General features: G+C 44.6%; 1 protein-coding gene across 1 annotated transcript; it reads left to right on the top strand.

The window, feature by feature from the left end:
* The first annotated feature begins 5,867 nt into the window (after window positions 1–5,867).
* On the top strand, window positions 5,868–27,139 carry PRPS2 (phosphoribosyl pyrophosphate synthetase 2). Its single transcript, XM_052663194.1, has 7 exons — window positions 5,868–5,989; window positions 11,175–11,358; window positions 17,003–17,101; window positions 18,115–18,239; window positions 23,897–24,070; window positions 24,978–25,137; window positions 26,974–27,139. Exons 1-7 carry the CDS (start codon window positions 5,868–5,870, stop codon window positions 27,064–27,066), a joined length of 957 nt encoding a protein of 318 aa, XP_052519154.1. The 3' UTR covers window positions 27,067–27,139.
* Window positions 27,140–27,459: the final 320 nt, after the last annotated feature.

The following is a 27,459-nucleotide window of genomic DNA, read 5'->3' as shown; positions in this document are numbered from 1 at the left end:
GCATCTGAATGCAGAGTTCCAAAGAATAGCAAGAAGAGATAAGAAAGCCTTCTTCAGCGATCAGTGCAAAGAAATAGAGGGAAAGAACAGAATGGGGAAGACTAGAGATCTCTTCAAGAAAATTAGAGATACCAACGGACTATTTCATGCAAAGATGGGCTCGATAAAGGACAGAAATGGTATGGACCTAACAGAAGCAGAAGATATTAAGAAGAGGTGGCATGAATACACAGAAGAACTGTACAAAAAAGATCTTCATGACCAAGATAATCACAATGGTATGATCACTCACCTAGAGCCAGACATCCTGGAATGTGAAGTCAAGTGGGCCTTAGAAAGCATCACTATGAACAAAGCTAGTGGAGGTGATGGCATTCCAGTTGAGCTATTTCAAATGCTGAAAGATGATGCTGTGAAAGTGCTGCACTCAATATGCCAGCCAATTTGGAAAACTCAGCAGTGGCCACAGGACTGGAAAAGGTCAGTTTTCATTCCTATCCCAAAGAAAGGCAATGCAAAAGAATGCTCAAACTACTGCACAATTGCACTCATCTCACATGCTAGTAAAGTCATGCTCAAAATTCTCCAAGCCAGGCTTCAGCAATACGTGAACCATGAAATTCCTCATGTTCAAGCTGGATTTAGAAAAGGCAGATGAACCAGAGATCAAATTGCCAACATCTGCTGGACCATTGAAAAAGTAAGAGAGTTCCAGAAAAACATCTATTTCTGCTTTATTGACTATGCCAAAGCCTTTGACTGTGTGGATCACAATAAACTGTGGAAAATTCTAAAAGAGATGGGAGTACCAGACCACCTGACCTGCCTCTTGAGAAACCTATATGCAGGTCAGGAAGCAACAGTTAGAACTGGACATGGAACAACAGACTGGTTCCAAATAGGGAAAGGAGTACATCAAGGCTGTATATTGTCACCCTGCTTATTTAACTTCTATGCAGAGTACATCATGAGAAACGCTGGGCTGGAAGCACAAGCTGGAATCAAGATGGCTGGGAGAAATATCAATAACCTCAGATATGCAGATGACACCACCCTTATGGCAGAAAGTGAAGAGGAACTAAAAAGCCTCTTGATGAAAGTGAAAGAGGAGAGTGAAAAATTTGGCTTAAAGCTCAACATTCAGAAAACGAAGATCATGGCATCTGGTCCCATCACTTCATGGGAAATAGATGGGGAAACAGTGTCAGACTTTATTTTTTGGGGCTCCAAGATCACTGCAGATGGTGACTGCAGCCATGAAATTAAAAGACGCTTACTCCTTGGAAGAAAAGTTATGACCAACCTAGATAGTATATTCCAAAGCAGAGACATTACTTTGCCAACAAAGGTCCATCTAGTCAAGGCTATGGTTTTTCCAGTAGTCATGTATGGATGCGAGAGTTGGACTGTGAAGAAAGCTGAGTGCCGAAGAATTGATGCTTTTGAACTGTGGTGTTGGAGAAGACTCTTGAGAGTCCCTTGGACTGCAAGGAGATCCAACCAGTCCATTCTGAAGGAGATCAGCCCTGGGCGTTCATTGGAAGGACTGATGCTAAAGCTGAAACTCCAGTACTTTGGCCACCTCATGAGAAGAGTTGACTCATTGGAAAAGACCCTGATGCTGGGAGGGATTGGGGGCAGGAGGAGAAGGGGACGACAGAGGATGAGATGGCTGGATGCCATCACCAACTTAATGGACATGAATTTGAGTGAACTCCAGGAGTTGGTGATGGACAGGGAGGCCTGGCGTGCTGCGATTCATGGGGTCACAAAGAGTCGGACACAACTGAGCGACTGAACTGAACTGAACTGATAGGTGAAGTGTACATCATGTTTCAAAGACTTGGTATAAATATGGAAAATATCTCAATAATTTAAATATTGATTATAAGTAGTAGTAATAATATTTGGGGAATATATTTGATTAAATAGTGTATTAAGACAACTTCAGTCGTTTCTTTTTACTTTTTTTACACATGGCTACTAAACATGTAAATTACATACATGGTTTGCATTACATTTCTTTTGGACAGCACTGTTCCAGAGCACAAAGGACTGAGCTAGAAGGCCTGCATTCTAATCCCCTTGCTGCCTTTTACTAGCCATGTGACTTGAGCCATTTTTTCCATTTCTCAGCCTTAAGATAGTTGACAATAAATTCATTCAGCAAATACTTAGAGCTCTCACTATATAGACAGAAAATGGCTAAAAGATTGGCAGGAAATATAAGGTAAGAAACAGTTCACAAAGTCAAATCAGTGTTTTCCCATTTCAGCCCTATCCATGGGTCAGTGAAAATAGAAGTCAGCAATGGAAGTACCTTATCATTTTAATTTCCTCCATTAATATTTTATCCTAAAATAATATTTTACAATATGTTTGTTGTCTGAGATCATATGTAAAGATAGTTGATGTTCTTTTCATCCTCTGAATCTTGAATCTTTGAACATGTGTCCCATTTTCCTGGAGGCTTCCTCAACCCCACATTCTGTCCAAGAAGTCAGTGTACTGGAGTAGACATCTGGTGGACCTAGTATTCATGCCTTTATGTTGTCCCATACCACATGGATGCTGGTCTTGGCCATGTGACTTGCTTTGGCCAGTGGGACCTCAGCAAACAGGATAAAAGCAGAGGCTAGATAAGCTCTCACTCATTGAGAACTCTTTTGTGACCCATCTTGGAACCCTGCAGCCATGCTGTGAGGAAGCCCAAGCAGTTCCAAGGAGAGGTTCATGTGGAGGAAGAAAGGGACGGTGGTTCAGACAAGTGGTTCTCAACCTGGGGTGATTTTACTCTTCCAGGGACATTTAACAATGTCTGGAGACACTTTTGGTTGTCACAACTGGTGGGAAGTTGCTACTGGTAGAGGCCAGGGTGGCTGCTAAACATCCTACAAGGAACAGGAAAGAGCCTACAACAAAGAATTACCCAGTCTAGATGTCAGTAGTGCCAAGGCTGAGAGAGCTGCTCTAGACCAAGATTTCCGCACAACCTGGGTGTTATGCATCAAGGATGAAGTGGCTTGGGAGAGAAAGTATTCACATTTAAATAAAAATCAGCTTTCTGGGCAGTCTGCTACTCCTAGTGGTTTTAGGTGGCTCAGATCCATCCCAGTGGTACATTTCCCCTTGTTTACGCTCAGCATTTAAGCAGAGTAACTCATCCAAGTGTTGTGCCCACAACCATTTTTATTAGTTGCCCCAACTCAGATATTGCTTCTCCCTGGTAGTATTGAAGTTGTGGCTTGTGACACTTCAATCATAGCTTCCAAATGCCCAACCATGAACAGACTTTGAGGACTGGGGCTTTAATTTCTCCTGTTTTACAAAGTCCATATGTTTTGTTATCAAAGAACTGCAGCCCCACCACGCTAACAAGAGGCCACTCTCTGAGAAGAATGTATATATATTTTTGTCTGTGAGAGAAATTTTAAGGACATAAAAATTATAGTAATACTGTTGGTAGTAAATTTTATTAGGAGAGCTTAAAATAATTACATTGGCAAAGTCATTCAATGAAAACTTTAAACACATGGTTGAGTATGAGTATGAATCTCATTGCTACGGTGATTATCCATAAAATAATAGATAAAAAGTCATTGCAAGTAGGGTTTTTCCTCCTAAAACAATAGAGCACATGCACATCTCCAGGCGGAATGGAAAAGGGGCAGAGGTGCTGCCAAAATGAGTGCTTTGGCCAATTTTTTGGTGAGCAGGCAGACGCAGGAGTTTAAAAGAAACACTTGATGCGCTAGGTAGTCTAATTTGCAGAGTATATGGACCCAGATGAAAATTTCCGATGGTATGAATAATCCCAACAATCACCCACAGCCCAAGAATATGAAGTTGAATTAAAGCAGGCTACCCCCTGCCTGCAAGTGGCCTTCTCTTACTGATAGAGAGTCAATTCTTGGCAACATAAGGTAAAACCTAGCCATTTATCCACCCTGTTTAATTTGTTTACATTGAGAACGTTAAACTGACTAGCATCATGAACACATAGGCCCTCTACCCCTCTGTAACACACTCCTTTCCCCTGCATTTGGTTTGTGCCCAGAGGTTGGCTTTAGGACTGTATTTGCTTCTTTGCTTGTTGTTGTTTTGCTTTTAGAAATTTTGCTTTTTATTTATCTTTTTAAAATTGCAGTGTAGTTGATTTACAATGTTGTAGTAGTCTCTGATGTATAGAAAAGTGATTCAGTTATATATATATATATTCTTGTTCACATTCTTTTCCATTATGGTTTATTACAGAATATTGAACATAGTTCCCACAAACATTCTTAAATAGTGAACTACTGCCATGTCCTTTAAAAAAATATTTTGTTATTTTTTAAAATTAATTTTTTGTTAGAGTATAGTTGCTTTACAATGTTGTGTTAGTTTTGTATTTGCTTCTTGAGAAAACCTTTCTTCTCTGTCTGCAGGGAGGGAAGGGAAGGCAGGGCCTCTAGGAATGTGGAGGGCTGTGGCTGGGAGTCACCTGGGCCATCTTGCTCCTGGGGTCAGGCCCTTGAGAAAGCAACAGATAGGAGGCTGTGAAGCTGATACGAGGGGCACCGGGTCGACCTAAAGATGGGGAATCTGGCGGGGCCTTGGCTCCATCCAACATCGAAAGCAACTTTGCCCCTTAGCTGCTGTCAGGGCTCAGGTGATCATTGATATTGTGGCTTTTTCAAGGACCCCGGGCAATTCTGCTCTTTAAAGAAGGACTGAATGGTAAATAATTTAGTCTTCGTGGGCCAAGAGGCAAAATGAAGAGGCTATTACGGAGGTACTTAAATATCAAGAGAGGAAAAAACTTCACAATGTTTTTATTGATGAAATCCAAACTCTAATAATACTTTTTTTTTTTTTGCAGCAGACACCCATTAATGAGAGAAAGGAAAATACTTCTCTTAACTGGGGTTCAATGGCATGGTAGCTGTTATCAGGTACATCCAGAAATGGTCAAGTGTAAAGCGATGCTTAGCTCTCTGGTACAAACAGGCAGGATGTGGATCTCGTCTGCAGGCCAGTGTGCAGACCCTAGTAAACTGCCCTAGCGATCTGCAACGGGTTTGGGGGTATTTCAGGTTGGGAGGCGCTCCTGCTGGGAGGCATCTCCCTCCCCCCTTCCCGCACCCTCCGTCTGTGCACAGTTCAGCAGGTTCACCGACTCTCTCCCGCGAAGCTGGACGGAAAGATCAAGATTAGAGCCTGGATCTCTCCCACGGAGCCAGGCCACCCAGGGTTTCTCATCCTACCGCCCTCGGTGTGCAGCAGCCTCCGCCTCGCAACACCCTCGGGGCTCTTCTTCCTGCTCTCCGCCCCCGCCCCGCCCTCCCTCGCTCCTCCAGCTACCCGTCCGGCTTCCATCCTCTCAGCGCCTCGCGCTCCTCCTTCCCCGCCCCTCTCCTCCAGTTCCTCCGCCTCCAGCTCCTCCTCCGGGTCCTGCCGCCGCACTTTCCCACTCCGCGTCCTCTTGCAGCTCCTCCTCCCTCAGGCCCGCCCCTCCAGCTCCGCCTCCGGAACTCACCGCGGCGCTTAACCCACGCTTCCCACCGCGCGACTCCTCCTCCTTCAGATCCGCCTCCGGGACCGCGGCGGCGCCTTGCCGCTCCTCCGCCCCACCTCCTCCAGCTCCTCCCCCGAAGACCGCGGCTGCGCTTTCCCACTCCTCCCACCCCCGCAGCTCCACCCCTTGAGCGCCACCGCCTCCAGCTCCTCCTCCCCCAGGCTCCGCCCCTCCGCCCCGCCCCCTCCGGCTCCTCTTTAACTCGGCTCCTCCCGGGTGTCCGCCAGTCGCGCTTTCCCGCTCTCGCCACGGGTTGCCGAGTGACCGCCGCCTCAGCCGCCCAGCGTCGCTCGGAACTCCGCGCCCGACCATGCCCAACATCGTGCTCTTCAGCGGCAGCTCGCACCAGGACCTGTCCCAGCGCGTGGCCGACCGGCTGGGCCTGGAGCTGGGCAAGGTGATCACCAAGAAGTTCAGCAACCAGGAGACCAGGTGGGGGCCGGGCCGGGGAGGGCGCTGGGCGCGCGGTTGCGCGGCCGGGCAGGGGCCGGCGTCTGCCTGAGACCCCCTCTACAGCCGCCCGCTCCCCCTTCCGGGGCGGGCCGGCCACGACGGGGCCTCCGCGCCACTGCCGCGGCGTCCGTGAGAAGCCAAGGAGAGCGGCCCCAGCCCGGAAGAGCGACCCCCCGGGCGGCCCGCGGGGCTAGGTGGGTGCAGCCGGCTGGAGCCGAATCGAGTACGGGGCACGCGGGCAGGGACATGGCCCGGGGCGTGCTCGCCCCGGGGTCCGCGTTCCTGCCTGCAGCGCTGCTCGCAAACCCAGGGTGCGCTAGGGAACGTCCCGCCCACGTCCCCAGTCCCGGCGGCGCTCTGGGTTCGCCCAGGGCTGTGGAAAACGCAGCTTCGCTGCGCTCCCGGAGAATTCTTCCGAGGGCTGTGAGGGTCCGCATGTTGAAAACTCCCCAGGTGACAGTCCTGAGTTGATCGGGTGCCAGCTCTTGAGTTATCCAGCAGGTGTGGTCCTGCAAAGGGTTTAAAGAGCCTGAGAACTTCAGGGCTCACGTGCTGGGATCCCTTGTGCTAACTTTTCTGCCTCAGAGATGATGGACTTTTTTTTTTTTTCCTCCTCCAGCTTGTTCATCGTCCTGGGACACTGCATTGTCCAGCAGCAAGGCCATGGCTTGAGTGTAACTGCTGCCCCCCATGTCTCAGGTCCGCAAGAAGCGGTGACCTCCGTTCAGTGAGGTCAGGCTGGTGGCCCCCTCAGAAGCCGGGCCAGGGGCTCCTTTCTTTCCACTGGCCGGCTTTCACGCAGCTCTTAATTCATTTCAACTTGGTCCCATTCCTTCCCCCTCCCCCCTTAAAATATCTACCACTATACTCCGGTACTGATCTTTTTTTTTTTTTAATTTACTAATCATTTTGATATCTTTGGCAAAGATCCAGTTCAGCCAACATTTCCAACAAGCAGGGCTGGAACAAGTGTTGGTGAGCTGCAAAAAAAGAAAAACAAACCTCAAACAACTCCATCCATACTTTCTACCATTTCAGAAATGAACTTGAAATCCTAAACCTAAATGTAAAACCTAGAACTGGAAATTTCTGAGAGAAAACACGGGAGAAAAATCTTGATGACCTTGGCATAGGCAAAGATTGCTTAGCTACAGAGGAGTGGTTGTTATGACATAGAGAGAAGGTGGTGTTTGCTATTGAGTCAGCTTTTTAGGCTCCGTGAATTCCTTCTTCCATTACATGACCCTGGTGATAATAGAAGACACATTTGTGAATGAGTAGCAGGTAGTATTAATGCAGGAGTCTTTCAGCTAAAGAATTCCACTTTGCAGAGTTCCATACAGAAGTCTCCTAGGATTGTCAGGGCTCTAGCAAAGGATAGTATATTTAGGTTTGAAGACGACAATATTTAGCAGTCCTGTTCAAGTTTCAGGAGCTTTCAGAAGAAAGGGAGAACAGTTTGTGTTCCAGAGGTGGTGTCATATAGGTCAAGAAGAAGTTATTGTTTCTGAGTATTTTATAATTACCAGGGAATCAGAAATCATGAGGTGTCAGAAACCACTCACCATGAAGTCTGGGAATTGCTGTATAGTTATATTTTATTTTTTAATATCTAGACTATCAGAGGTTAACTTCCTGATTTCCCTCTTTCCCATGAACTGTCTAGGCCCAGAGGTTGAGTTTTTACAAACAGGCCTCGCTTTAATCTGGTAATCTGGTTTTTACTGTGTGGTCCTAAAGATGAAAAGCAGAAGGGCGAAAGGAAGAGAAAAATGCTTCAGTTCAGGTCTAGGGGCCCCTTCCTAAATCTCTCCCTGAGCCAGGACCATAAATCTGGTTTGGCGTCTGCTGGTCCTCAACTCCTCCTATTACCCATTTAAAAAGCACTGTCTAATTGGACACAGAGCCTCATGATTTTACCTTCTCATCTCTAAATCATTTAAGCTCCACAGGGAGATGTCAGTTCCAGCTTTCCAGTTGACCATTGAAAGGCTGTGATGACGTCCTAGAACAGCACTGATGATGGCGTCTGTAACCCTTTCTGCTGGTCAGTTAACCTGCCCAGAGTGGCTACCTGGATTGTAAGACCCAAAGTCCTGGTTATTTATCATGTACGATCGTTATTTCTTTGACTCTCACAGTGACTTGAGCAGGGCTCAGCAAGGAAGGCTTCTTTCTGCCCCACGTGTTGGCATCTGGGGCTGGAGAATCCACTTCTGAGCTGGCTGGCTTGCATGGCTGGTAAGTTGGCAGTAGCTTTGGCCTGAGAGCTTGGCTGGGAACCTCTGTACCTCTCCCCACAGGGCTGCTGGAGCTTCCTTATTAGAGCGTGAAAACTAGCGTCCAAGCACAAGGACTTCAAAACACAGGAAGTCAGAGCTCCCAGTCTGTGAAGGCCTGGACCCTGACGTCAGGGCATCGTCACTTCTGTCACGTTGTGTTGTCAAGCACAGAGTCCTCCCAGGTCTAGGGGGAGGGGCCGTAGATTGCCCTTCTTGGCAGAAAAAGTGTTAGTCTGTGGCTGTCTTTTTAATTACCACACCCATTCGTTGTTGGCTCAGATAAACTCATCAGCCTTATTTCAGGATCAGTGAAGAGCAGTGGATGCTGCCTTCTGCCCACAGTTTTTGAAAAACCTAGAATAAAGATCAGTCGTGACCATCTATATGAGTAGAATCAGGAATAGCTTTGGGAAAAAGTTGCCATGGTGATCGTACATAGTTTCTGTCTTCCCCATGGGGATTGAGGTTGTTCCTGAGGAAAAATAGGGCAAAGAAGTTTATCCCCCTGAAATTTGGGGCTAAACAATCATAACATCAGGAGTTGTTGGCAAACTTTTTCTGTAAGGGGCCAGATAACACTTTAGGCTTCATGGGCCCATAGCAGCTCTGTTGCTGTTGCATCTTACAGTTCTGTGGGTTAGAAATCCATCATGGGTCAGTGTTCCTTCTGGAGGCTCTAGGGCAGGATCCATCCATTGCTTTCCCAGCTCTTAGAGGCTGCCTGCTTTCCTTGGCACTTGGCCCATTCTTCCATCTTCAGGGCCAGCCACATAGCACATCTCTGACCCTGCTTCGGCCCTCAGATCTCTTTCTCTGACCTCTCTCCCTCTGCCATCTTTAAGGGCCCTTGTGATCACATTGGGCCAACTAGAATAGTCTAGGATAATCTCTCTTGTTTTCAGGTGACCTGACTAGTAGGCTTAATTCCATCTGCCACTTTGCTTCTCCTTTGCCCTGTAAATGAACATATTCGAAGGTTCTGGGGATTGGGACATTGATGTCTTTGGGAGGCCACCATTCTGCCCACCACACTATTCTCAGCTCACGGGCTGTAGATTGTCAACCTCTGAGCTATAATACCGGGATTTCCCAATCAACTTCACCTCACATTTGATGCAATGTTCACAAAGGAATTACATTTAGCTCCTTAGTACTTGAGCTCAAGAGGAGTACACTGTACTCTGTCACATGCTCATCCTGAGGCTGGCATTGTACCTTTTCCATCCATGGCAGAGCACAGAGTATGTGGGAGGCTGACCCACTATGATCAAAACTGTTTCCAGATCACGTCAAACTGAAAAATGGCATTTTTATCTTCTAATTATTTTACTTGAAGTTGGATAGAAGCTTCGTTGGTTCAGATAGCTTACTATATGGTATTCCAAATACCATTTATATTTCCATTTTTCTTTAGAAATAATCAGCTCTTCCAATGCTATTGGGTATAATTGGCTTCTGATCGCAAGAGAAAGGGCACAGCTAATTGTATATGTTTGCCAGTGTTGTATTGACTCATTCTCTTATTGAACCCCCAGAATCCTACACTTGGAACTTCCTGACAGGCAATTTTCAAAGAGTTAAGCTCCTGTTTGCTTTTTTCAAGACACTACCAGAGGATGTCCATCAGCAAAACCAGCAAGTGCACCAAGAAAGGGTACAGAGAGCAGGAAATCAAGGGCAGGAGACAAGGGAAGGGAATCCCCAGGAGGCAGCTGTGCACAGGGAGGAAGAGAACCCTGGTCAGCCAGCTGGGGGGCGAGCCTTGAGCAGGCCGCGGAATAGAGGTCACGCTTGAGGCCTTGACCTTGACATTGTGGGGTTTCGTTTGTTAGCTCAGTGTTGAGGCTGCCATTTGAATTGGAAAACTTAGTAGATGAAGAGGTAGGATCACTTCCTCCAAGGTGAACAACCCACCCCCCAAAATTGTGTACAGAAAGGCACTGTGAACTTGGTTTTCAGTTTACTGTATGGCTTGGCTCTGAATGGCACCGGCACAGTTAAAATGCAGCCCTCAGATTTGGTTGGCAGATAACTGATCTGTGCTGGGAGGATGGCAACATGAGATGGGAGGGCTGCGCTTGATGCAGGGGGTGGGATGGGGAGGGGACAAGTCAGTCCTCATGGTCTGGAGTGAGAAGTCAACCCGTGATGCCTAAAATGAAAAATCCAGATGAAGCAATCCAAGCATTAGTGAGGGTCTTTGAAGATAAATATGTCAAAACCACATCAAGAGATGAAATTGGCTGCCTCTGGGCTTATTTTATTTGCTATAAGCCTTACAGAATGGTTGGAATTCTTAAAGCAATGTATACATGTAACAGTAATGAAAGTAAAAAACTAGAATACAGTATTGAGCCAAAAAAGAGTTAACGTAACAGGCCAGAGACAGTTTCTAAAGAGCATATTAGAGTCCCTCGTATATGAAAAAGGCCCCTTTATAGGATGACCCTTGGCTGGCTTCTGGGAACTGAGTTTGCGCAAAGTTTCCCCCATTGCCCATGGGAAAGGGTCCCTGCTGAACAGTGAACCACATGGTTAACACTGAGTCCCTGGCCCCCAAGAAAACCCAAGGCAACAGAGTCTCCGATGAGCTTCCCAGGGCGATAGGGCTTCCCCTATGATTGTGTTGTCACAGCTGGTCGCTGGGGGAATTCACATGTCCTCTGCAACTCCACTCGGGTAAGAAGTGTTGGAAGCTTGTGCCTAATCTGCCCAGACCTTGCCTGTGTGCCTCTTCCCTTTTGCTGACTTTGCTCTGTCTCTTCTCAGTGGAAGATGCTCTACCTGCAAGGACCACCGCCTGCTGAGTACTCGCGAGTTGCAACCCTTAGGGGTGGTCCCAGGGAGGCTTAGCTATTAACAGTGGCACCTTCCTTTCCCAGCGTGGAGATTGGCGAAAGTGTGAGAGGGGAAGATGTGTACATCATCCAGAGTGGCTGTGGCGAGATCAACGACAACCTGATGGAACTACTCATCATGATCAACGCCTGCAAGATTGCGTCATCCTCCAGGGTGACTGCTGTGATCCCGTGCTTCCCCTACGCCCGGCAAGACAAGAAGGACAAGGTATGCGTGCGGGACAGCTGCTGGAGGAACCGGCTCCGGCTTGATGGCTGCGTTCATTTTCTCACTTCATACCTCCGACTCCCTGGGAAATGTTGGCCTTCTACTGTCATGATAGAGTAAACATGCTTTCTTGCCCTTATCCAAGGTTTATCTTTGAATCAGCCGTCATGTTTGTTGATATAGAAACAGGTTAAAAGTATTTTTGCAGGTCTGAAAATACTCTTACTATAGTCCTTGTGATGAAACTGGTGTGTGTCTTTGTGGTGGGGAGTAGAACTAAACACATACACACACACACACACTCTCTGGTGAGTGTAAAACGCTGATGGAGTCCCAGGCAGACCCCTGGATTGTATCCATGTCAGCATCCCGGTTGTGATTTCCTCCCTTAGGGCTGCAAAATGTCACCATGAAAAGCTGGGGTAAGGACGCACCATCTCAGCACTGTTTCCTACAGCTGTGTGGGAATCCTCAGTTCTCTCAGGATACCAAGTTAAATTTACACCAGTATCCCTTTTTAACCCCCCCACAGGAATGAAGTTGGTATTGTTGAATTATCCTTTTTGCAACAGTGGCATTGTAGGAGGCCCTGTGAGGTTGTAGAAGAAACTGAAGAAGATATGGTCTCTGCCCTCAAGAAAAATCAGGGAAGGTGGAGGGGAACTTGAGAAGGGATCGTATTACTCTGCTAGGGCTGCCGAAATAAACTGGAAGGCTTAGAATGACGGAAATGTGCACCCTCATCGTCCTAGAGGCCAGATGTGAGAGGTCAAGGTGCCAGCAGGCTGCACTCCCTCTGAAGACACCAGGGGGAGCTTTCTTTGCCTCTTCCGTTTCTGCGGGCTCCTGGCATTCCTTGGTGTCTGGTAGCGTCATTGCCATCCCAACTCGTCTTCACATGGCTACCTTCCTGTGTCTGTGTGTCCTTTCCTCTTTTATAAAAGGATAGTCATTGGATTTAGGGAGCCCCCTAATCCAGAATGATCTCATCTTGATCACTGTCTTCCTTTGAAATCAAATTGCAAAGACTTGATTTCCAGATGGGGTCAGAGTCTGAGGTTCTGGGTGAATGTGAGTTTTGGGGTTACCGTTCAACCTTCTATGGGAACAACACTTAAGCTGTTGCCCTCCTTGTGTTTTATGAATAGATGGTCAGTTCCAAGTGAATCCTTTTAGTTCATCAGCCACACTGTTGTCCTGTGATGGGATAACTAGTTACAAGAGAAACTTTCTTCAGTGCACCTCCATTTGTTTCCAGAATTGATTTTCTGAAACAATGCAAATTTTTCAACAGAACATAAGATTCCCCTCATGTGAAAAAAGTCTGTTTATAAATATGGATTCCTGTAGCAAGGTCCCTGTAAATTTTAATGTCAACTCCTTCAGGTGTGGTTTCCAGACTCTGCTGAACACGGCTTAGTCAGTAAATTGCCCACTAAAAATTTGATCTCCAGAACTCCATTCTGCACTTGAAATGTGACTTAGCATATATGTTAGAAAGGGTCAGCAAGCTTTTCCTGTGAAGGTCTGCATGGTCTCTGTGGTAACTACCAAGCTCTAGTTTTATGCCAGAGACAGGATGTAAATGAATGGACCCGGCTGTGTGTCTATAAAACATTTATTTATGGACATTGAACAGCAGGTAATTGCCATTGCCATGAAATATTGGAGTGTGTGTAGTATGTGGGGAGGTGTGTGTGTGTGTCTTTCACTTTGTGACTTGGCTTTAGCTTATGTGTAGGTCCCATCTGCTCCGGTGAGGCATATGACCTCCCACGTGTCATTTGTCAAGCTGCTTTTATTCCAGACTTGATTTGCAAGTTTTATGTGCGTTTTTAGCTGCTAAATTTAAATTGATTTCTTTTGCTCCCTCAGTGTAATGTGTTGTCCTAGCTCTTCCTCCCATTTGTGCGTTTCCATGGGATTATTCAGCATCTTCATTCTTGTCTGTGTCCTAGAGAAGCTAATATTCTGCTACCATCTCTCTTCTACATAACAGGAGGTTTAGTAAATTCTGTATTCTACCATTTGTCATCAGATTTCCTTTTATTTCTAGTAGCCTTTGCACTTGACACTAAGATATTTGATACATTACTGCTTTTTCAGTAAATTACTCCTTTTATTATTACTTGGCCATCTCCCACTGTGTTAACAGTTTGGAACCCTAGCTGGTTTTTTGGTTTTTTGCTTTCTGTTTTTTACCCTAACTTTCTTTTTAACTGATACAAATGCTGAGACACCTGCATTTTTTGTTTGCAAGTATCTGATTGGCAGTTACCTCTTGTTCCAAGATTGTATTTTCAAACTTTGTTTCTTCCATTTGATCATCATGATATAGAGACACCAGCAGGGTCTGTGTGGCTGATTGCCTGCTCCCACAGGGGGTGTGAGGTCACTCCTGGCCTCTGGCCTCCACTTGCCATCGTGCTGGCAAAGAGCCCTCCAGAGCCCCTAGTGGGCTTAACTATCCCCTGAATCTGCTTTGTCCGACTATCTCTTGATCCAGCTTCCATTGTTGGACATTTAGATGGGTTTTCTTGTGGAGGCCATTTTGAACACCAGTTTCTTTCCTTTCTTTCACTGTTACTTAGTCACTTTGCTGTCGGTACATTTCTTGGAAACAAAACGGTGGGCACTTTTCTTTTTTACCTCAATCAGACAATCCCACAACTTTCTGAACTTAACCACTGGTAGAAGAGACAAAGTGATCACTGTCAGCAACACAGAAGCAAGGGCACGATAGCAGTTGAGAGTTGACACCAGTAGTAGTAGAAGGAACCCAGAATTCAGAAATGGTACACTGTATTGTTGGAGAAAAACTGATAGCAAAAAAGGAATCACAGAGGGCTGTTTTTCAAAATTTTCAAAGTTATGATCTATTTTCAATGATCACATTGTTTCTTTTAATTTCTTAACTGGAAAAATTGAGGACAATTGTGCTGACACAAATTCTATAATCTTGTCCATTTTTAAAGCTTGTGAAGTTTACGCTTTTTATCAGGGCAGCAGCTAATATGCTGAATGAAATCTGGACTCTCTGGAGAATCTTTGTCCAGACTGGTCTGGCTCACAAAATATTTGATTTTTAACCATTTTTCATTAGAGGAGTCAACCGTTTTATTTGCAGTGGCTGTACCTTGACTACCTTTGTTGAAATGCCATACTAATGTTTTCTCTTTCTTGGCCATAAAGTCAGTTAAAACTTGTGAATCATTTTTCTTGCAGAATGCAGTTGGGTGTTAAGGCAAATTGTGAAAGATGGTCTGAAAATTAACTTCTAAAACAGAGTTTGAAGGAGAGCAGAAAGTATGGATTTAGAAATTGCTCCTGTCTCTAGCTCTCAGAAGTAAGAATGGCTTGATGCCGTGGAGAGACAGAGGAAGGAAGTTGATCAGCATAGTGAATCGCATTCCCAGCAATGGATTTGTTCTTTTACTTACCCTGGAATTTTGTTAGACTAAATAACTCTCTCAGTCAGTGAGGTGAATGACTAAGCCTTGGAAACTCGGTTTTCTAGAGATCCTGTTATGAAATATTTATTGAAGAACTATCATATGCAAGGTACAGAGCTGGGGTTGCAGGTGATGCAGAAATCTCCAAAACCAATCCTTTGTGCTTGAGGGACACATAGTCTAGTTGTGAACTATGCATTCTACATAAACTATCTTCTGATGTCCATCTTTAAGCAGGTGGCTTATGGTGGTCCCATGTGGTGGGGGCCAAATGCTGTGTCCCTTTATAACAGACAGATCATTCCTCTCTGGAATTGTCCAAGTGCCTTAAAGTTTGGAGACTGGAACCAGATCTGGAGGATCAGACATACAGGGTCTGCAGAGATGGGGGCAGATTAAGGGTAAAGTGGGAGTGTGGGTGTAGACAGCAAGACTTACAGTGTTCTCCAGAAGAGAGGGAGAGGGGGCCCAGAGCCCATTCTGGGGAGGACCCCCTCTTCAGGCTGAGGGTGCAGGACAGACCACTTCTAAGTAGCTAGAGCCACACTGGCGGGAGGGCTTTTTATCTCGAGGACAGTGTGGAACAGAGCAGGGGGGTTACATGATGAAAAAACCTGAGTGAGTTGAGCAGGTTGAATGATTCACAAAAAATTACAAAACTATCTCCCCATCATCTCACTTTCTGGAAACATTTACTGTTAACATTTGGGATGTTTCCTCTCATTCTTTGTGTGTGAAAAAAAACAGTGTGTATGGGAGGGGTGTGAATTATCGTAAAATATAATTTGTTTTTTTAGAAAAGAATGATACTAGAGAAAATAAAAATAATCGGTTCACATTTTGATTTAATTCCTGTGTATGTTTTTACAGAAATATGCTGTGTGCGTGTCTATGTATGTTTTTACAGAAATATACTGTGTGCGTGTCTGTGTATTTAACAGAGATCATTTATTACTATTTTGAATGAAATCTTTGTTTTCAGCTTTGAGATATAATTGAAACTTACGTAACATAACATTGTAAGTTTGAATTAAATCTTCTATTAAGCTTACATTTTCTTGTCGTATGTAGGAATGCTTGGTTTATAGCCAAGTACTGAACTCTTTCCGTAGGCCTAATCATGCCTGTATAGTCCCTTGGATTTTTTTGATGTGGGCAGAGTTCATGTCCATCACTTATGGTGTGGCAGCTAAAGCTATGAAGAACTTAGCTACCTTCAAGAAGATACAGTGTCACACTGCGGTCTGTTTCTCTAAATATCAGCTGATCCATCACCTTAAGCTGTTCTTTCTTCCTTCTGGTAGTTGTTGAATTCATAACAGCCTTTGCTCCTAGCTGTAGTGCAGAAACTCAGCTTTCAGGACTGGCCTTTGGGGCTCTGAAGGTGTAGCCCTGCCTCCCTTCAGGTATCCCCTTGCGCTGCATCCTGGCCCATAGGTAGCCACACTAGGCTCTGTCCGTCCCTGGATGTGAGTGACCTCTCAGCCTCCATGACGTCACATGGGTTCTTTCTGCACCACTAGACTCCATCTCTGCTGGCCTCGCCTTAAGAAGCACTTTCCTGTACAGCCGTGGTGGATTCATGTTGATGTATGGCAAAACCAATACAATATTGTAAAGTAATTAGCCTCCAATTAAAATAAATAAATTTATATTAAAAAATTTAAAAAATTAAAGTTGCTCAGTTGTGAACTTAGAAAAAAAAAAAAGCAGCACTTTCCTTAGAGGGGCCTCTGACAACTAATGTCTGTTGACTTCTTGTCCATGCTGTTGTCTGTCTGTGTCTCTCTGTCTCCCTCTCACTTTCTCTCTCAGTACCTTTTATTCTACCTAGTTGTCACAATTGGAATTACATAAATTGTGATATTATGTGTATTTATCTTTAATTATTTGCTTCTTTGATATTTGTTTTCTGTATCCAGTGTCAGGCACACTGTCTCCCAATAGTAAATAATTAGTATTTGGTGAATAAAACTGGGATGAGTCTCTTTTGCTGTTATAACCTATAACTTTCTTTATTAAATAATTTAAATTACTAAGGTCAAATTATTGAGGAATTAAATTATTAATGTTACTTCTCTTCACGTGTAATAACCCATCTGTGATTCATCTTTCTCCTGTAGATCTCAGTGGGAGAAATCTGGATGTCGCCATCTCTCCCTTATTATAAAAGTTGTGCCTTTGTATTTTAGAGTCGTGCTCCGATTTCAGCAAAGCTTGTGGCCAATATGCTCTCTGTTGCTGGAGCGGATCACATCATCACCATGGACCTGCATGCCTCTCAGATCCAGGTTCCAGCATTTTCTTTGTTCTTGGTTATAGTGAAGGCTTAATGCAAGTGGTTAAATCCTAACTCTCTGTTAGGTTAGTTTTCAGAGGAGGTAACACTACTTGTGTTTTTAAGTTTGTATATGGCGACTGTCTGGGATTTTCTTCTTTTTTACTGAACTTAGATAATTTAACATTGATATCGCCTGTCTCCACCACCACCTTGCCTCCACTCACTTTTGGAGGAGCGGGAATGGCTTCTTGGTAGTAAACTCTGTAATTCTACCTCAACTTCTGCCAATAATTCAAGTGGGAGAGTTGTTAAGTTTTTAAATACTCTTCATAACTTAGTTCCTTCATCTATAAAACAGGCCAAATTACAGTATACCTGCCCTGCAGTACAGTGAACTGTGAATTATTTGGCTTACAATAAGATGCTTAAGATTTGCTTTAAGCAAATCTTTCCCCCACTGATCTACAAAGCCAGTCTCCTTTTCTTAGAATAGAGGTGATCATAAGGTAATAGACCATGTCCCCAAAGATACCAGCTGAACTGAAATCTGCTTCTGGAACATATCTGTCTTTTGATTTAATTCCATTTGAATTAAGAAAAGGGAGTCTGTACAGACATAAAAAAGAAACTTACAGTTACCAAAGGGAAGATGTGGAAGGAAGGATAAAATATAAAATAGATACACAGCAAGAACCCACTGTATAGCACAGGGAACTATATTCAGCATCTTGTAGTAACATATAACAGAAGAGAATCTTAGAATATATCTATATATGTCTGAATCACTTTGCTGTATACCTGAAACTAACACAGCATTGTCAATCAACTATACTTCAGTTACAAAAACATTTTTAAAAAAGAAATACATTGTATACTTCAATTGAAAAAAATGTTTAAAAAGAAGTAAAAGGGGAATCTGTTGAAAAGGCTTCTTTTGAATAAAAAATTCTGATTTTATTTCATGGCAGAGAAGATCTTTTTAAAAAAGCCCTGTTATAACATGACACCCACTTCTCCCCTTAGGGCTTCTTTGATATCCCCGTGGATAACTTGTATGCAGAGCCTGCGGTCCTGCAGTGGATTCGGGAGAACATCACCGACTGGAAAAATTGTATCATTGTTTCACCTGACGCCGGGGGCGCCAAAAGGTATTGCACAGGCTCAGGTGGTACGAGGCAGGTTTCTGGGTTTGCTAACTGCTTTTTCCTTGCTGTATGTGTTAGGTAAGGAAGCATGTCTTAAATGACTTACCAGTTTATTTTGCAGATGACCAAGTAAGTAGCCAACAGGCTTCACCTCCAGAGCAGAGAGCTGTCATCTTTAACATTTCATCATTAACGAAAGAAAAAAAAAATACACATAAACATTTATTTTCAGCAAAGAATGTTCTGAGTTTTTTTAAAAAATTTATTTCTGATGATAGAAGCCATGAGCCTAATTGGAAAATAAGGCTTTCACTTCACAACACAACTGACCAAGCTTGGCCTTCTAAAACAAACACTTAGCAATGGAAGCCAAAATAAAACAGTTTTAAAATCCCTGTCCGCAGAGCAGCCCGAGAGAAAGGGAGATGAGTGAGTGAGTGAAAGTCGCTCAGTCGTGTCTGACTCTTTGCAACCCCGTGGACTATAGAGTCCATGGAATACTCCAGTCTAGAATACTGGAGTGGGTAGCTTTTCCCTTCTTAACCCAGGGATCGAACCCAGGTCTCCCACATGGCAGGCGGATTCTTTACCAGCTGAGCCCCAAGGGAAGCCCAAGAATACTGGAGTGGGTAGCCTATCCCTTCTCTAGCGGATCTTCCCGACTCAGGAATAAAACCGGGGTCTCCTGCGTTGCAGGTGGATTCTTTACCAACTGAACTGCCAGGGAAAGGGAGATACCTGTGGCCAAGAAATAAAAAAGGCTGAGAGCTGCGCTCAGGGTGACCTGGGTGATGGATCAGATCCAGGAAGAGACGGGTGGCTCGGCAGAGGCTAGTGCCCACAGGGGAGCCTCTGGAGAGAAGGGAGAGGGCAGGGAGAAAGGCGCCACCTGCGAGAGCGCCAGCCCAGGGTCTATGCCACGGCTGGATGTGTAGTGGGATTTGCACTTGCACCCTGGTGTGGGGGTCCCAGTGCTGGGAAAATGGACCCCAGGCTGCAGAACGGCAGAGGGAGAATTCCAGAAGCCCAGCGGTTCAGGAAATACTTCCTGCTGAAGACCACCTCGTGCGATGAAGACCACCTGATGATCCAAGTTAGGAAAGCAAGAGGGTGCAGCCACCGGAGAGCCTGTGCTTGCAGATGACTGGGCAGCGGGCAGCCCACCTCGTGGGGCACAGAACAGTGCCAGGCTGGAAAAGGAGGATGCTGGCCAGAAACTGGCTTGGCACTGAAAGCACCAGAGCGCAGGCCCACCCAATGGCCTCAGGAAGGGTACTGAGCAGTCAGTAGAGACAGTTGAGGATCAGGGTGAAGGCGGTGGAACGCCGGTTCGATAGAGTGCTGTAGTGCGCGCCGAGCCTCCAGACTCGGTCCCCGGATAGAAGTGCAGCTGCTTCTCTGGTGGGGAGAGGGCTCTCCACCAGGAAGGGCGAGGTGAAGAGAGCTCCGTCCACAAACTTGTGTGGCCTTGTCTTTTCCCATCCCAGCCCCCTTCCGTTTGTTTTTTTATTTTTGGATGAGGTGAAGTCTTTCCAATAGCATTTGGAAATGCTATTGAAACATGTATCTCCCTTTTTATTTCACACAGATGATAATACGCTGCACATACTTCTTCTCTGTGTTTTCTAAAAACGTGTTCTACCTTAGCAAGCATTCCACAGCTGTGCAGGAGCTCGGCTTTCTTGATTTTTGTGGCTGGGTAAAATCCCAGGGACGGGGGAGCCTGGTGGGCTGCCATCTATGGGGTTGCACAGAGTCAGACACGACTGAAGCGACTTAGCAGCAGCAGCAGCAGCAGCAACAGGCCCTTGTGTGTAGGCATAGGGATTCCTTTGGCCAGTCTCTCATTCCTTTTGAGTTGGTGCTGTTGTTGGTGTTCTTAGGCACGTTCCTACAGCACGACACTCACTTTCACATTTCCTATACATGTGCAGGTAGTGGAAGTACAAGTGTCCCTAGAACTACTGTCACCAAGTCCAAGAGCATGAGCTATATTTCGGTTTTGATGGACAGGGTCAAAATTGGGTCTTTCAAAGAAGATAAAACATTGGGATCAGCAGATAAAACTACTGTGTATAAAATAGACAAGCGAGAACCTACTGTATAGCACAGGGAAGTATATGCAATATCTTATAATAAACCATAATAGAAAAGAATCTGAAAAAGTATATATATATATACACATATATACATATATATACACACACACATATGTATTACTGAATCACTTTGCTGTATACCCGAAACTAACACACCATTGTAAATCAAGTATACTTCAGTTAAGAAGGAAGCGACCAGTTGACATTCCTGACTATGCATGCCAGTGACTTCGTACACAGGTTCATTCGCTCAGCACTTGATCAAACTTCTTTTACTTTACAGATCAGCTGAGTGGTACAGAGCATGTCTTCCTGTTAATTCCAGTTGCTGTGCATAAGGTTGAGCGCTCTTTCCAGCATGTTTATTTTTTGTTCGTACCTTTTGCTTGTTCTATCAGCTGGAGGCCTCTTCCTCTGGTTTGTTAGAAGTTCTATGCAGGCAGGAAGTGACATCTTTGCTTCTCTGTGTAGCAAATAATTCTCCCAAGTTTTTCACTTCTTGTTGTGTTTTTCTTCTCTGCAGGACTCTTAAAACATTCTTATGTAGTCATATTTATCTCTTTTTCAAATTATGGCTTCTGGGTTTATGAAAGATTCACCCTTAACATTTTTCCTCTCCTCTGATTTTACATATTTTAAGGGTTGCTTTTTTCCTTTTTAATATTTTGATTTTTCTTCCATCTGAAACATGTTTTGGAATAAACAGTGAATGAAGAATCCAAGTTCCCCTGTCCCCAGCTATCTAGATTGTCCCCAAACTGTTAAGTAATCAATTCTTCTCCCTTTGACTTGAAGTACCATCTTTTATGATATGCCAAGTTCCCTCATGTACTTGCTAACCCCTGCTAAAAAAAGAATAATAACAGAATCAGCTAGCTAGGCCAGCAGCAAGATGTTGTTTTTGTTCAGAGCCCCTTCAGATCAGTTCCACTCAGACTACCCTGCTGCTCCCTCTCTGCTGGGAAAGGCAAACTTTTTAAGGGCGTGCATTTCGGAGTTCTTGTCACCTCTGTCTTTTCCCTTAAATTTTTGCTACACATCTCGCATATCTTGGAGTAAGCTGTTCCCCAACCAACAAAATAGCCTCGCAAGTAACACATGATATATGCAGTTGACATTATCTGTGACTTCTTTGCTTGATGTGATTAGTTGTTTTTCACACACACAGATAAAAATAGGTGTCTGAGAAATTGGGACTTGTTGCTGTAGAAAAAACTTTGAAGCTTCATTTGTTCCAGGTAAAACTTAATATCACCACAAGAGGTCACTTGTGGGTAGTCTTTGAAGCTGAGAAAAAATACACCTTAGGAAGGAAGCACGCCACTGTTGAGATGGTCAATATTCACATAAAACTGATTCGGGAAGTTGGTGCAACTAATTCAGATTTGCCTTTTTTTTTTCTTTTTCTTTGGTAAAGACTGTAATGGTGTATCCAGAAGAAATAGAAATCAAACTATGTATTTTTGTTGTTGTTGTTCTAGCTTTTTCCACCTGAGATTTCTGTATGATGCCCCGTCTCAACAACCGTATGTTAGGAATAGGCAGTAAGTCACAGTTGTACACCTGGAAGAGAAGCGTTGGAACCTGTGGAGAAATAGGGATATTGTCGCAACCCTGGAGCTTTTTTGCAGGAATAGTTTCCCTGATTGTCTGCTTCTGACGTTACCATTGGTACCTGAAGTGGCTGGGGCTCCCCACTCATGTTCCATGCCTTCCTCTGTCCCCCTGACGCCCACCCTACCCACCAAACTGCATAGCTCAGCTTCCTTCCCACTCAGGCCGCTGCGCCCCCTGCTGGTGTGTTTATTCGCTGGCTCAGGAGAGCAGATCACCTGGCAGACATGTGAACACAGGTGATGCCACCTTCAGCCCACGTGGTGGCGCGTCCCCGTGTGAGGCTGTGGACCTGGGCCCTGCCGTACCGAGGTCTTCCTGATCCTTACATAGAAACAAAATTTTAATATATATGCTCATACGTAAGGTGTTCAAGAGGCTTTTCTTGGCAAAATCTGTCTTATGTTCTGAGAAACTAGCTTTCCTTAATTGGAGTTTAAAGGGCATATCTTTTATGAAATTGGCATACCGAGAGTAGTATATGTTTTAAGGCGATTACAGGGCAAAATTTTTGTCAGCGTTCAAATTCTATTAGGTATACATACCTCTATGTATATAATATGTATAACTTTTTCTACCACAGTTAAAAATGATACCAGTTGTTGAATGTTCTCAGAAACAAGCAGGGGTAACCCGTGGTACACAGTCCCCTTGTTCTATCAGCTGCTGTCCTCTTGGCCCCAGAAAGTGGGTTCTTCTCAATGATTTGGTCAGGCTCTGCTTGGTCACCATTTTGGTACCAGGACTTAAGCATCCAGAGGTTGTATCCTCTAGTCACTGCATACTAAATTGGGTTGTGTCTGAGTCTGTGTTTTGGTCCTTCAAAAAAATTTTTTTCAGCTGCATTGCATAATAAGAGACTGTCATTTTAAGAAGTGAAACAGGATATTTCATGTTCCCTTATGTCAGTGGGATTATTTTATGCAAAGTTTCATCATTGAAGTCTATTCTTCACAGGAAAAATGTAGAATGTCCTGGGCTCAGCAGCAAGCCTAGCCTGCCAACTTCTCCTTTAGCCAGTTCAGGCCTTTCAGGGCTGATGACTGAGCATTAGCTGTAGATGGGCAGAGGCCTGGACTGTGATTACAATCTCAGAGGCCTCAAGTGAAGCCAAGCCCTTTGTCATAAGCCTGCAGCTTACGTGGCTTCACTAAACAGGACTTTGTCCCTCATGGCTGCTCCCCAAACTAAGCAGTTAGTAGTTTCTAAATAATTTACTTTCATTCGGGCCTCTGACTTTAAAAGATGCCCGTAAACACCAACCTGTTGAGTGTCAGGAGTTTTAGACCGTGGTCAAGGCGCCCTGGCTTTCTTCCTCAGCTGCCCCCAGGCACAAGGCCGTGTCCTGGCACATTCCTCCCTGTCGGTTGCTTAACACATACCCCACACCAGTCCCAGCTTTTCAGGCGAGGCCTGATTCCTGCATTATCTTGAGTGGGGCTGGTTACAATAGTGCTAAAATACAGCTGTGAAGAGCAGTCTTTTTTGTTTTGACAATATTTGACACATCTATGTTTTTTTTTTCTTTCTTATTTTGTAAACTGAGAGTTTTCTAACGTAATTTTGGGAATGTGTTTTCAGACTTCAGGTGTAATTCTTTTCCTTCTTTTCCCTATGTATCTTTTTAACTTTTAATTTTATGTTGGAGTATAGTTGGCTAACAGTGTTGTGTTAGTTTCAGGCGTACAGGAAAGTGATTCAGTTATTTATTTACACGTTTCTATTCTTTCTCAATTTCTCTTCCCATTTAGTTTGTTGCATAATATTGAGCAGAGTTCCCTATGCTATACAGTAGATCCTTGTTGGTTATCCATTTTACATACACCAGTGTATACGTGTCCACCCCAAACTTCCTAACTATCCCTTCTTCCCAGCCTCCCCCCAACCCCCTGCAATAACCAGAAGTCTGTGTTCGCTAAGTCTGTGTTTGTATATGTCTTTGAGCAGGGTCACATCAATTGCGGACAGGTTGAACGTGGAGTTTGCACTGATTCACAAGGAGAGGAAGAAGGCGAATGAAGTGGACCGGATGGTCCTAGTGGGCGATGTGAAGGACCGTGTGGCCATCCTTGTGGATGACATGGCTGACACCTGTGGCACCATCTGCCATGCTGCGGACAAGTATGAGGGTGCTTCCGGACCCTTCAGGAGAGTGCTAGGCCATCTCATGAAGAAAGGAGAAGCGTCAGCTGCTAAAAACCAGGCTCCATCCTCCTAATTATTACTGATTGCTTAGTAGTGGATTTTCAGACTGAAGTCAATTTCTAGGCCCATTTCTTTTTGTCTTGGTAGGGAAAAAACCATGGTCCTTTATGGCCCAGTGTTCCTTTTCAAGGTTTTACTTGCAGTGTATTTTTTAAAAGTTCAGAGAAGATGCTTCTGAAACTGAGCACAGAGGGGAAAAGATAGTCTTTCAGCCTCTTCAGGCCCTCCCTTCCTTGTGCTCGCTTTCACTCCAGCGTTCTCAGCTGTGGGCTTCCAGAGACTTAGAGCTGGGCTATCCTACCTAGGAGGCGCTGCCCACCTGTGCATGGCTGCAGAATGCATGGACTGAGATGTGCTGGGAGGGCACAGTGCACAGCAGGTTTCTAAGACAGAGCAAAACTAAGAGTGTAGAATAGCTCACCTTTTTGTATTGATTGTATGTCAACATGTGACGTTTTGGCTTTGCTCTTTTAAACCTGGGCAGTTTTGTTTCCTGGGAGACATTTGACAATGTCGGGAGACATTTTTGGTTGTGACAGCTGACGGGAGGGGTGTTGCTATTGGGTAGAGGCCAGGGATGTGTGCTTCACAACAAAGAATTGTCTGGGCCCAAAGCCAAGGGTGATAATCCCTGATGTAAGGAAATACAAAATGTTTGGTCAGCACATAGCTTAAAAAATCATGTTTTAGACTAATAAATGTGAGTGAAATTGGTTTCATGTTTTCCTATATGGAACACACTATTGCTTCTAAATTCACACAAAGGGGAGAATGTTTCAAGAATATCTGTGTGCACTTGACTTTTTTATCTTTTATTTTATAGACTACTCTCAGCTGGAGCCACCAAAGTGTATGCTATCCTTACCCATGGGATCTTCTCTGGGCCAGCTATTTCCAGAATAAATAATGCTGCCTTTGAGGCTGTTGTTGTGACAAACACTATTCCCCAAGAGGACAAGATGAAACACTGCTCCAAGATTCAGGTACTGGCTATACTGCTGGCAGAGCCATGCAATGAGACACTTAGCTCACATCTCGAAAAATAGCATTGCATCTTGCATGTGTGACCCCTTGCTAAGGCAGATGTTGGCAGAGGTTGTAGCTTCCTGTAATGGGAAGGTCTGATACATGTTAGATATCTGGGAAAAGCTGGGGTCAGCAGAGGTCAAAGTTATAAATAGTAAGTGAATAAAGCCACAGTAAAGACCATTAAGAAACAGACTGTGCTAAAGCTAAACAGAATTACCATGTGATCCACCAGGTCTGCCTCTAGGATTATTCCCCTGAATCTGAAAATGGGTGTTCAGCAAAACCTTGTACACAAACATTCATAGCAGGCCCTAGTTGCAGTAGTCAAAAGGTGGAAATGACCAAACTGACCGCTGCCAGTTGAATGGGTAACCAAAGTGTGGTCTCTTCATACAGTGAAACATTCCTCAGTCTTAAAAAGGAAGGAAATTCTGACACATGCGGTAACATGGATGAACCTTGAAAATGGTATGCTAAATGAAAGAAGCCAGTCACAAAAGGGCAAATGCTGTGTGATATTTAAACTAGATTCCACTTAACCTGAGGGCCCTAGAGTAGTCAGATGCATAGAAAGGGGAAGTAGAGTGGTGGTTGCCAGGAGCGGCATTAGGGAGTTAGTGTTTAATGGGTGCAAGGTTTCTGTTTGAAATGATAAGGCTGTACCAAGGGTTTACTCCTAGCCCTCCTGACTTGGGGGCCCCCAGAGAGGTGGCAATGATTGCTGTATACCAGTTGGCTTGAAATAAGTCAAAGGGTTTGAATTCTTGTTTGGCCTCTGTACCTTGGTGAACCTTGGCAAGTCCTTTCATTGCCGGAAGCCTCCATTCCCATCATTAGAGCATGAAGATGGATCAGAGTGATCTGCCTTGTGATTTTTCATCTATCAGAGAGCAATGCAGTTCATTTGGCCCCAGGAGATTTGTTTGAAAATGGTCAAAATAGCTTTGCCTTAGATTTTCATGTCTGATTCTCAGTAGTTGAGAGTCAGTAAATTAAGGCCCGCAGGCCCAATCCAGCCCACCATCTGCTTTTTCAAATAAAGTTTTATTGTAACACAGCCATGCCTATGCATTTATGCATTGTCTGCTGCTGCTGCTGCTAAGTCGCTTCAGTCGTGTCCAACTCTGTGTAACCCCATAGACGGCAGCCCACCAGGCTCTGTCATCCCTGGGATTCTCCAGGCAAGAACACTGGAGTGGGTTGCCATTTCCTTCTCCAATGCATGAAAGTGAAAAGTGAAAGTGAAGTCGCTAGTCATGTCTGACTCTTAGGGACCCCATGGACTGCAGCCTCCCAGGCTCCTCCGTCCATGGGAGTTTCCAGGCGAGAGTACTGGAGTGGGGTGCCATTGCCTTCCCCATTGTCTATGGCTGTTCTAATGCTGACCTTGAAGTTAGGTGATTACAGCTGTATTGTTAGATGCTATAGTATCTGTGTTTTCAGAAACCGAGAGACAAAAATCTTCCATGTGATGACTGAGTAAAAATAATTTAAAAACAACAAACACCCGAAGAAAGGGATGTCTCTGGTTAACAGCAGCCCTGAACAGCCTTTGAAGTATCTACGCTGAAAAATCTCACTTCCAGGATCCCTCACCCAGGATTGTACTCTGAAGACAGGCGCAAACTGTCCTCTCAGAAGAAGTACATGTGGGGTGGGGGTTTACTATTAGCACATCTTATGTGCTGGAGAAAGCTTTTCTAGGCTTTCTGGCTTCTACGTTTCTAATTAAACGTCACTGAGATGTCCCACTTTCCTCTCCCCTTGTCTGTCTTTTCATTGGTGTTTAGGTTATTGACATTTCGATGATCTTGGCTGAAGCGATCCGAAGGACCCACAACGGTGAATCTGTGTCTTACCTGTTCAGCCACGTCCCACTGTAAAGATGTGAGGTGTGGAGCAAGCCTGCTCTGGCTTCTAACTTGCGTGCATTTGTCTGATTTTTTTAGCTTTGGGACTGAGCAGTTATGTTAATGCAAAAACATCAGGTCTGTGTATACTCCAAGGCCACTGTTTTCCCCCTCTTAAAGATCTCGACCATTTATTTTCACTTTAGTGGGGAGGGCAGTGGTTATTTGATCTTTTAAGTGAACAATCTTAAAGGAGAGATGTTTTTGTTACCTTGACTTGTTCTGATAAGTGACCTTTTTCTCCCCCCTTTGTTCTGTCAGTACTTTGAGGCCACAACTTTCAAGTCTATAATTTCATTGTGGAAGTTCATAGTTTAAGAATTTCGGGGCGACCAAAGGTCACTTCAGATTAAAGCCTTTTTGTAA

The sequence above is a fragment of the Budorcas taxicolor genome, chromosome X (genome assembly GCF_023091745.1).
Source record: "Budorcas taxicolor isolate Tak-1 chromosome X, Takin1.1, whole genome shotgun sequence".
NCBI classification, from domain to species: domain Eukaryota; kingdom Metazoa; phylum Chordata; class Mammalia; order Artiodactyla; family Bovidae; genus Budorcas; species Budorcas taxicolor.
Note: the sequence above shows the minus strand (reverse complement) of the source record. Positions and strands in the feature narration are given on the sequence as shown.

Excerpts from the sequence above, each read along its gene's own strand:
- PRPS2 (XM_052663194.1), top strand. The coding sequence starts at position 5,868 with ATGCCCAACATCGTGCTCTTCAGCGGCAGCTCGCACCAGGACCTGTCC. Across the intron at positions 5,990-11,174 it reads TTCAGCAACCAGGAGACCAG|CGTGGAGATTGGCGAAAGTG; the intron begins GTGGGGGCCGGG and ends TTCCTTTCCCAG. Across the intron at positions 17,102-18,114 it reads TGCATGCCTCTCAGATCCAG|GGCTTCTTTGATATCCCCGT; the intron begins GTTCCAGCATTT and ends TTCTCCCCTTAG.